Raw genomic sequence first — 11,114 nt, forward strand, 5'->3', positions numbered from 1 at the left:
GACTATAATTCCCTCTGCTCTGTAATTATTAGAAATAATTTTTGTATCAGTGTCCAGATAAATTATTATTTATTGCAAATTCTGGTGTTTGTTTTGATCATAATCTCCTGTCTCTTGCATACAGGTAAATATAACCATTGTGGAGGAAACTTGTCTTTTCAGTTTGAAAATTATTCCTGGTAGAAACTGTGCTTTTGTGTCTGTCTGCTTATCAGCAGGCTGTGCATAATGGGGCAAGGGGCAAGCCGTACAGAAGTGGCTGACGTGTACAAGCACTGTTATATTTGATTTGCTTCTGTACCACGAGCAGGCTTTGAGCCTCTGTCACACACCTTCAGCTGTGCTGGTGTCTGACCTTCCATCCTGCAGCTGCAGTCCCTCTCAGCATCTCTGGTACCGAATGAGGATGGGTAATTGGCATCAGACAGTCTCCCAGTCCTTCCATCTGACTATAGCAGCAGGGAGGAACAAGTTTCACAGGCACCTAATAATTTGGCCACATGTGCATGACAGAGCTTTATCCATGTTCATATTAAATTGTTTTCCCTCGTCCTTGTGTCGTTAGCCCAGCCAGTCACTGTCTTGCCCCTTAGTTTTGCATCCCAGCCTCTTTGCCCTCAGTTCATCTTTCCTTTTCACCTGCTTGCCAGGCTCATTTTGTCTCCCCCCTCAGTTCTGCCTCCCAGGTCTTATTTTTACCCCTTTGTATTTAATTCAGCCTCCTCCCTTCCCTTCCTTTCTTTCCTCCTCTTCCGTTCCCTAGGGCTCCCTGCAGGATAAAAGTGATCTTCCTCTCCCAGATGAGCCTCCCATTTCTCTGTGTAGCCCAGGGCTACAGTGGAAATGAAGGTGCTGCTTAGTGCAAACAATTTATTCTTGCTAAAAAGCTAGAAAAACATGTCATTCCTTTGGTTTGAGTCAAAAGAGAGGAATTGAAGATTTTTTGCTTTTAAACGTCCTAGAGTGGTAACAGAGAAACAATCAGCAGTAATTTTGCATAGGAAGAACCACTGTCACGTCTGACACTTTTACACTGGCTAGAAAACTGGAGAGGTCCTGCACCATTGTATCAAAGACTTTCTTGAATTCTCATTTTATTCCTCCCTGCCCTATTTGGTGAGTAGTTGGTGGTTTCTGGGTTAATGAAACACATGTCCTCACAGCACAGCAGCCCCAGGAGTGAAACACAAGCCATTGATCTGGGGGGCTCTGGGGGCACACAGCCTCAGAAGAAGAGTGCCTGGGGGTCAGGGGGGGTACTGGGGGTCAGGGGGGTACTGGAGCTGAGCACCCACATTGTGGAGCCGGGAGAAAGTGGTAACATCTCCCCGTTGTCAGCCAGATCTTCCCAAGGGCTTGCTTTAAAAGCTGACCTCCTGCAGGAATGCTGCAGGAGCCAATTACGACGAGAGAGCTGGAGTATGGAGACTGTCGCTTACGATACTGATACATTTTCATTTATATCTTGTTGCTGATGCTATTACTTAGTCTTATCCACCTGAATAAAAGTACTGCTATTATTTATTCTTATGCACCCAGAGAAACCTTTGTTTTTTCAGAGCTTAGGTGTGTATTGTATCTGGCACAGCACAGTTCTGCTCCAAATTACTGCCTGCACAGTAACAGCAATGCTACATGCACGCCATCTCCCACCCAAACTGTACCAGTCTGCTACTATTTTTACTTCCATTTTCTCTTTACTTGACGCTTTTCAAGCTTTCTGCTTTGTCCTTCCCCTCCGCCTCTGCAGTCTGTGTGTGTTGGAGGGGAGATGGGCTGAATCCTTGGCCCTGTAGCCTTTCCCCAGAGACTTTTACGGAGTCCTCTGCAAACCTCTCAGACCATTTTAGCTTGCAGAGTTGTCACAGACTTCTCTCTCCCTGTCAGAGACTGGAGTTAATCCGGGATCTGGGGAGGCATGAAGGGCGTAGGAGGGAAGTGTCAGGCATCTGTTTTTGCTACGCAGGTCATCAATGGCACCAGGGTAGGAGCTATGACAGAAAAGCACAGTTGTGGCCTGTGATGAGGCACGTGGGTGTGTAATACCCACCTAAGTCGAGGTACTACACCTGAGAGGGATGGAGCTTCCAGACTCCAGCCTCAAGTGGAGCAGATGAGAGGATGTGGGTCAGGGAGGTAACTTGGTCACAGAGAGTTGTGGGCTGGAGCATGTATGCGTTAACACAGCAGATGAAAGAGTTCAGCAGATGTGGACAGAGTAAGATAATTAAATCAGCAGGGAGAAATGAGAAACATGAAAAGGTTGTGGAAATGTAAACACGGGCAGTGGAAACACTTCTTTGTGAATTTACATTTTTTGGCTACATTTCTCCATCTGAGGAAGCAGAGGGACTAGATTCTGACAATCGGTCCCAGCCTTGTGCATGGTCCAGAGCATCAGCATAGTACAGAGCTGGCACCAGCCCTGGGGTGACGGAGCTGCTGTGAGGCTTGGCCCCGCACCTAAGGGGTAGTCCTCCCTCCTCTCCTGGCTAAGTAAGCTTGTCTGTCCCTTGGGAGAGGAGGAGGAAGGGGAAGGGATATTCTCAACTTCCCCTCCTTCAATGCAAACGCCAAAATGATTGTAGAGGTGCACAGGAGTAGCAAGGTAGGACCTGGGAGCCCTGCCAGCAAGTGGTTGTCTGTGCTAGAGGCTTAGTCCTAGGCTTAGGAGATGGTCAGTGTGTGAGGCTCGCTTGGGTCTGTGAGAAATTGTAGGTGGTAGAGGAGGAAGTGAGAAGGAATATGACTTTTGGCTATTGTTATAGAGAAAAGACAGTTATCAAGTGTATCTGTGGAATATTTCCAATGTAAGTAGTATGTGTAACTGAATATGACTTTAATATTTCAAGAGAGTTGGTGACTTCCAGTATGCAATGAGCCATGGTCCTCTGAAACAGACACATCCAGCACTAGCATCTGCATCGGCAGTGCTCTCCGCAGCCAGGGCAGTGTCCATTCATTCTTCGACAGTGGACAATGTGTGTTCCTCAGAATATGGTAATTGTGCTGTGATTAGATATTAATATAGCCTAGACTTGGGGTTATTTGTTGGTTGACGACCCAGAAATTGATAGCAGATGTCCTCCTATCTAAAGGACCATAAATGTCTTGTTAAGTCACATTAATTTGCTTTTGACATGGGCCTAAACAATGTTCACAAGCAGTCTCCACAATTCAGCTGAGTCATGGTAATGTCTGAAATTCCTGTACCTCGACTCAGTCTGAGCTTTGTGTCTCCACAGCCAAGTACACAACAAGGAAACCTTTCTATGTGTTATCATGAGAAAATGATTTGGAAAACAAAATAGCCCAGAGGAATATAAATGAACTTTGAGTGGCAAAGCAGCATTGTCATCTTTTGTCTGTAACATGATAAAAGATCTCTTCTTCGAGAGAAATTTGTGATTAAGAATGTCTCAATAAGACTATATAATCTCATATTAATATTTTCATGGGGAGAAGATCAAACACTGAAAGTTTTTTTAATCCAGTGAGTAAAAGGCATAGGAAGAACCAAAACCTGGGCAAGTTCCAAATAATTTTTAACAAGATGATAACCATGGAAAAAAAACTGGAAGGAGAAGTGGTGGACTGCCTGTGTTTTGAAATCAATTGAAACTGGGTGTTTTTCTAGAAATTGTTCACTAATTTTGCTTTAGCAGAGTGCACATTATTGGGATGAGTACAGGTTAATGGGATGAGTTCAGTGGCGTAGGCTGTTCAGCATGGCTATGTAATAGCCTTACATATCTGTAAGAAAATTCCCTTATCCCATAAAACTTGCAAACACAGCCACTTTTTCACAGTCAATTACTGTTAGTAGACTTATTACGCGTGTACAGTTACATGTGCCTGCAGGACAGCCTGTAGCTGACAGAGCAGAGAGATGTGCTGGATTTAAGCCTGGGTTTAAGGCTGCCTCTTCCTCACAGCAGCTCCGCAGAGACAGAGCATCACAGGCCAGCATCTCCTGGGTGGGATGAGAGCTTGGCGTTAGTGCTGCCAGCATGGGGCAGCGGCACTACCTGTGTGTTGGGGGGAAGAAGGGAGGCAGCACCAGTGCGGTGCTGGGACCCTGGGCACAGCTGGCCCCATGCCGTAGCGGGGTGGCCGGAGCCCTGGGATCATCATAGCGTGTCTCCCACTTGCGCATGGCTCTGGCAGCCCTTCCCCTCTGAAGTATGTGATGGTTTATGCTCCTCGTTAGTGTGTGACTCATGCAATGGTTCGGTTTCTTGTGCCCATGTATAAAATTACCTGCATATGGGTAATATAAGAAGTGTTTTCCAGTAGAATGACAGCTAGAACATTGTGCAGCGTTCCTGTAAAACTGCACAGACCAAATGAAAAAACCCACTCTCAAAAACAGCTCTCTGGATTACCAAAACTGCCCTAGACTATTAAAAGTGAAAATATTTTGAAAATCTCATTTCTTTGAGTATTTTGTTGCTTTACTTTGTGTGCTTCACACACCTTAAAGAAAATAAATCATCTGACCTTACTTCTTATTTCTCATAAACAAGAACAGTGGGACAATGTGTGGGTTGCACATCTTGAAAAGAAAAACTGGAGCGGACTTGGTTTCCCAGGGTAGGGCTTTCTTTTTTTAATTTACCAGACATGCTTCTTATGAATTATACCCTTTTAAAAGGATCTGAACGGTGTTTTAGAGATTTAAACTGGGGGTTCCCTTACAGCCATCATCTCTGAATTTTACCTTATGGAATATAAAAACCTCACACTGAAGTGAAAGATGTGTATCCTTTCAAAATATGAATCTTTCCGGCTATGGAAGAGACATAGGCACTTTGTACAAGCAGGAGTTTGGTAACGGCGTGTGGCACTCCCGCTGCCCTCTGCCCACGTGGGCCGTGTCCGGGAGGGAGGGCAGCAGGTGATTGTGGGGACTGAAAGTTCGGAACGAGTGTTTCATGGGGGTCAGCCTGAGACGTCTCACAGGGAAAGAATTTCAGAGGCTGAGTTCTGAAAAACTGTGTGCAGAGCCTTAAAATGCACAGGCCGAGATGCTGACAAGGGCGATGGTGTGACCCGCAGGACACTGGCAGAGCAGAGTAGGATGCTGCAGCAAGACACCCCCCACCATGGGCGCTTGCTGCATTCAGCTACTGCCTTGCCCCAGCCAGCTCCCAGGAAATCTCTGGAAGAGAAACCAGTGTCCTGGGCCGGAGCCCGAAGCCTCCCCTAGCGTGGGAATAGCACGCATGAGAGGATGCAGGGGCTGATTTACGTCACAGCACTGCGTGTAAAACAACAAGTTACTAAAGGGCATTCTATAGAAAGGAAAAAAATACTAACTGAATATCAGAAGAATGTTTGTCTTCCTGCTTTTAGCTTGATGTGGCTCTTTTTTTAGTTGCTCAGCTAAGATAACTGAATTTGTAGTAGTTGAAAATGCCACAGAGTCATTAAAGTGAGCTTGAGAAAGTGCTGGCAGTCTGTACCATGCTCCACAGCTCTTCTGAAACATGCCACTATGCTTGCTATGGTAGACACTTGAGACCAAAATACAAGGCAATGGCAGCACCATGGCCTGCTATTAAAAAAAAAAAAAAAATTAGAGAAACACAAGAAACCTGTGTCAGGCAACATATGTTACAAAAATGTGCTGTGATTGATAGATCTTAAAGGAAATGTCAAGTAAAACCAACCCAATGGACTATTTGCAGTAAAAGACAAGCATTTGCTCTTCCCCGACCTTTTCTCTCTTTGTCCCCTAATTCTCGCTTTTCCCATTCAGCAAACTTAAATGTTAATCACTGACAGGAACGAACAGGTGAAAACCTTTCTCCTGGCCTTGGAATAATCCACAACTAAAAATGCTTGCAAAGGTTATTCCGGTGGAGGTCTGATGCCACCTAAAGTCTCCAACAAGGCTTGCAGTAGAAGAAATCAGCATTTCTCCCCAGCATTCTCAAGCAGTAACGGCTCTGAAGTTATTAGTTATTTATAGATCTTTGTGGCGACATTAAGCACAGCAGAAGTCTGCACTGTGAGAAAAATCAGCTCAGTCATGCTAGGCTGGGTAAAAATCCAAATTTCTGTCATCCTCAGCCTGCGAGAAGCAGATGTCGTAACTCAGTCCAAAATCAAAGCTCTGAAATGGAGAGCCGTCTTTACTTCCCTGATGCTAAAACTAGCTTGGTAATGATGTTCCTTTATTTTTAACGTTTGGAAACCATGTGACTGTAAAAGGGTATCAGATTCAGTAGGTGGAAGCACAATGCAAGACATTTTCCACAAATTATATCAAGCCTTAATGTTTAGGGGATACCAATGTGTATTTTAGAGTAGGGTAATGAGCAGGGTTAATACCTTTATCCCTAGAATTGGTCAATAAGCCCGTTAAAATGTATTATAATAAAAATATGCTGTTGTCACAAAAACATACAAACTTTGAAAAATGTGGTGTTTTACTAGATTTCCTTTGGAGTAAGTATTGATTGTTGGGATTTTTTATATCTGATTTAGTAGAGTTTTTCTCTAGGATTTTTTTTAAATTTTATTTTATTTTTCATACTCATTTTCCCTTATTTGTGCATTAGTGCTTGACATAAGAACATCAGTATTATGTGTTTTTACTACTGACGTGGTCATAAGTGCTAAGAACTGAAGTTGCTTTTGGATTTTAAGCATCATTCCAAGTGGCTGCTATTGAGTGCTGTTGGGAACGTTAAACCTCGTCTTCTAGATCAAAGTGTCCCCTGACTGCTATAACGAAACAAATAGTTTCTAGGTTTTTAACTTTAGTTTCAAGTCACCTAGAGGAGAGCACGGGAGGAACTACCACACTGCACAGTACAGAAGTGGAAGGGACTGGAAGGGGACCTAGGCCATCTGAAGTCAGAAGTGATAGAAGGGCAGCCCCTTGGGCACTTGCATTTTAACACGCCGAGTTTATCAGCAGGTGATAGGTGTTCTGGAAAAAGAAGAACCTCTGCTAACATGGTTGTTCCTCTCTCTCCAGCACCCTCTCCAGCTGCTCACACGCTGTGGTGGCCCTGCTGTACCCCTTCTCCTGGCAGCACACCTTCATTCCTGTTCTGCCCTCATCCATGATTGACATCGTGTGCTGCCCTACTCCCTTCCTGGTGGGACTGCTCTCCAGCTCCCTGCCCAAACTGAAGGAGCTGCCTGTAGAGGAGGTAGGAGCTAGCACCAGAATTCTTTGCCTGGAGTAAAGCTGGCCTCACCCTGGAGAGGGCCTGCCATTCGCACATAAATCCTCGCATGTTTAATTTTTAATCTGCCTCTTTGTTTCTTCTCTGCCTAGTTCTCATGGGCAACTGCCTCTTGGTAAAACTGCAGTAATAGGTTTAGTCTTCTCTTTGTTCCGCCCCTCTTCCCATAGCTGGCACCTTGACAAAGAGAAGTGAATGTTAATCTGGTCAACAAGTAAGTACAGTGTAAATATGCTATTTGTTCTGATTTTGTTGTACCCGGAACAAGAAGAGGAAGATGTGAAGTGCCATCTGCTATGACACCTATTAATGCTAATGGAAGTTGTACATGAGGCCATAGCCAGCACAGAAAATAAAACCTTTAAAGCTTTTATTTTACTTCTAAGAATTTGTTAATACTATATTGGAAATTAAATGAGGGTTGCACTTCATCAGCCTTTCCAGTAAAATACCAAAATACTCAAGGGCACGCTCTTCTCTCTTACTCCTATTAGCTTCCTGTTATTTTTCTATGATATTTTCTTTTCTCGTGCTCGCTTTCAAGGCTCTCTGTGCCTCTGGCTCATGTAAATCTCTGCTCTGTTTTCCTCCCACTTTCCTAACATTGCTCTCCCATGTCTTCCCAGCTCCGTCTCTTAGCTTTGTTGCTTCATTATCATTATTATTTCACACCCTTGCCCTTCAGAAGCCCTGCTGCCTCAAATGACACCATTTTCTTTAAACCTCTCTGAAATATTTTTCGTCTGCACATTAACAAAAATGATTAGCAATAACTTGCTTAGGTTTAAGAAAAAAAGACCTGCCTAACCCTTTTAGCTTTTGTTTACATATTAACCTAGTATGAGATCTGTTGTATCTAACTATGTTAAATTAGACTTAAAGCTCTAAAGAAAAACTTCATCTTCTTGTTTTATAAAGCACACAACCTGTTGTTTCACAGTAGGAATTTGATTCGTGTTGAGGCTTGGGACCATTCAGATGATCTTTTGCTATTAAAAGGCAGAGGCAGACACAAATGGATGTTTTCTGTCTCTTCAGATATATTTCACTATATTGTTTTTTTCTCTTTAGGCTTTGATGGTTAACCTGGGATCTGATCGATTCATCAGACAGGTAAAGTACGGCTTGAAATGTTGCCATGCTGTCTAGCAAGCTGTTTACTCCTGTAGTATGATTAGGTTCCTTTGATTAGAGAAATTTGGCAGGAATTGTGCAGTGGGAAAGAGATTAGGAAAAAAAAAAGTGCTCATTTTCTCTTTCACCTGCAAATAAGTACTACTCCTCAGGTATTCAAAGGGGATTGAGGCTGTGACTGTCAAAAGAAATAAAGAACTGTATTCACAGTGCAAAGAAAACATCCAAAGATAATAACATCATGTTAGCAAGAGAACTTACACTGTTGGAGGTGAAAAGGACAAAAATTGCAAAGAAAAGTTTCTAAGTGAGAGAGGAAAGTTGAAGAATAGTTTAATGTGGTAGGAAAAGCAGGAGCCTTGTAAACAGAGAGGTGAAGGATCACCATCTCCTGATAGCAATGTGGCACTAAGTAATTTCAAAAATAACAATCTGCAGGTTAGATGAGTAAACTTTCTTGTACGATTCCCTGGAAGATATGGCTGGTGAATGGTGACTGCAGAGCTAAGATTCTTGTGTCTACCTGCTTTTGCTGAACAAGCATTAAGTAAGATGAAGAGAGCAACACGGGGAAAACCCGGAAAACACGTTATACTAGAATATAAGTGAAAACAACTGTCAAGAACCAAAGAAGCTGCCTAGAACCAACTAGAGCAGCTGTGTGTACATGTAGCTAGGCTTTGCATGATGTGTATTTAGTTAAAAACAACTATTTGGACTCTTTGTCATGTAAAGAGCTGATTCCAAGTTTCTGTATGTTTACCTTGCTCTTTGGATTATCATTCCTGACTTTAATCTCATTAAGAGTGACAAGAAATTTATTTTGAAATGCATGATAGTTGCACATAGATTTTCATTATTTTGTTTATGGAGGCATGACAGTAGCAGATACTACTTTTCAGCTTTTCTTCTAAATTTTAAACGTTGCAAAAGTATTTGCTGTAGTTGCTGCACAGATTAATGTGATCTAAAGATTTTTTTTTCCTCTGTCAGATGGATGATGAAGACACACTATTACCTAGAAAATTGCAAGCTGCTCTGGAGCAGGCTCTAGAGAGAAAGAATGAACTGATAAATCAGGATTCAGATAGTGATTCAGATGATGGTAAGTTCATTTGGAAACAGGGACTTGTATAAACAAGCATGTAGGTAGTATTGTGACTTTCCATCCAGGAGAAGGAAAGATGGGACTTTAGTACTCAAATACCTTTTGCAACATCAAAGATAGTCTCTGAACACACAGAGAATGGGACTGATAGTATCAACCCACAGTAATACATTGTCAGCGATCTATTTTAATTTCTTTGTAAATGACATGCACTCCCATGAGTATCTCTAGACCTTTACTCAAACAGAGGCTTGTGGTTAACTTGGCCCTAATTCAATCCAGATAACTATACATGCTTAGGGGTGTGTCTGAGTTCGGAGTTGCTCTTGGCGCTTGGTGCATTCAGGGGAGAGAAGCAGGTACCTCCACAAAATAGTTTCAGTGCAAGAGGGGCTGAGTTGCCTCTGAAGGTTCATATTTCTCTCCAGCAATTATAAAAACAGCCCAGGGTGAATTTAAATGCCTGTGGTTAAAAGGTATGAAACAGGCCCCTTTTCAGTTTTTGAAATTTATTTCTACTCATCTGTGTTACATTTGTAAAACTATTTTAACATCTCAGAAATGATGAAAACCCAAATTCTACAACATACCCTTTTTGATCAGTTCTTGGTAAAGTCTTATTATCCCCAGAGCAAACTTTTTAATTCTGAGTCATTCAGAAGCTTCTCAAGAAAACTTACTCGAGTTAAAATATGAGGTATAATTTTGGTGATGCACCCACAAAATGTTTAATTTTCTGAGCTGTTTCCTGAGGATTTGTATTTCTCATTGAGTCCTGGTTATGAAACACCAATTATGTAGACTGGCTCTCTTGATTATAAAGCTCTTACCCTATCTGATGTACATCCAGGTCTGCAAGGAGCCGGTACAACTCCTTTCAGTTATTAGCATGGCAGCAGTAAACTGCTAGATGACAGTACCTGGCCCTGTGTGAATGACAATGCTGACAGCTCCAGTAGCAGCTGATTTTGGTGTCTTATTGCTGCCTTATTTTGCAGAATGTAACACCCTGAATGGATTAGTGTCTGAGGTTTTTATCCGATTCTTTGTGGAGACAGTTGGCCATTATTCCCTGTTCCTAACCCAGAATGAAAAAGGAGAGCGTGTCTTCCAAAGGGAGGCCTTCCGTAAATCTGTGGCCTCCAAGAGTATCCGCCGCTTCTTGGAAGTTTTCATGGAATCCCAAATGTTTGCTGGCTTCATCCAGGACAGAGAGCTGAGAAAATGCAGGGCAAAAGGTAAGGGTGGTTTTCTCTCCCGGAGGGCGGGTCACTTGTGTTTTGCACGGGTCCCGCGGTCAGCATCTCTATCTACTGTCAGGGCTGAGCAAGTTCTGCACGGCTGACACAGCTCCCGAAACGCACCGCCCGCCTCCTGTGGGCCTAGATTGTAGCTATGGCGGTGACAATACAAAGGCTTCAAGCCGAAGAATATTCCCATCCGAGCGCCTCAAGTCACTCAAGGGCGAACTGGGAGCGATCCCGCGGAGGGCGCAGCCCAGCCCTGACGGGAAACCACCCCGGAGGCTGCCTGCCAGCGCTGGCGGGGGGACAAACGTGACAGCGTCCGTGAGATAAAGCCCAGCCACGCACAACGCCGACTAGCCCGTGGGCTGCTGGCGGCAGCCCGCAAAGCCCGCCGGCGCGCTCCCGCCGCGGGGCGGGGCGGGG

At 43.6% G+C, this 11,114-nt stretch overlaps 1 protein-coding gene across 1 annotated transcript in view; it reads left to right on the forward strand.

The window, feature by feature from the left end:
* The window catches only part of ST5 (suppression of tumorigenicity 5), a 103,527-nt gene that overhangs the window by 90,751 nt on the left and 1,662 nt on the right, over nucleotides 1–11,114 (forward strand). Inside the window, exons 14-17 of the mRNA XM_010563811.1 lie at nucleotides 6,989–7,166; nucleotides 8,274–8,315; nucleotides 9,330–9,441; nucleotides 10,443–10,682. Of these exons, the coding sequence (XP_010562113.1) occupies nucleotides 6,989–7,166; nucleotides 8,274–8,315; nucleotides 9,330–9,441; nucleotides 10,443–10,682 (572 nt within the window). The remainder of the gene's footprint in view (nucleotides 1–6,988; nucleotides 7,167–8,273; nucleotides 8,316–9,329; nucleotides 9,442–10,442; nucleotides 10,683–11,114) is intronic.

Source organism: Haliaeetus leucocephalus, unplaced genomic scaffold, assembly GCF_000737465.1.
Source record: "Haliaeetus leucocephalus isolate CR32 unplaced genomic scaffold, Haliaeetus_leucocephalus-4.0 Scaffold173, whole genome shotgun sequence".
NCBI lineage: Eukaryota > Metazoa > Chordata > Aves > Accipitriformes > Accipitridae > Haliaeetus > Haliaeetus leucocephalus.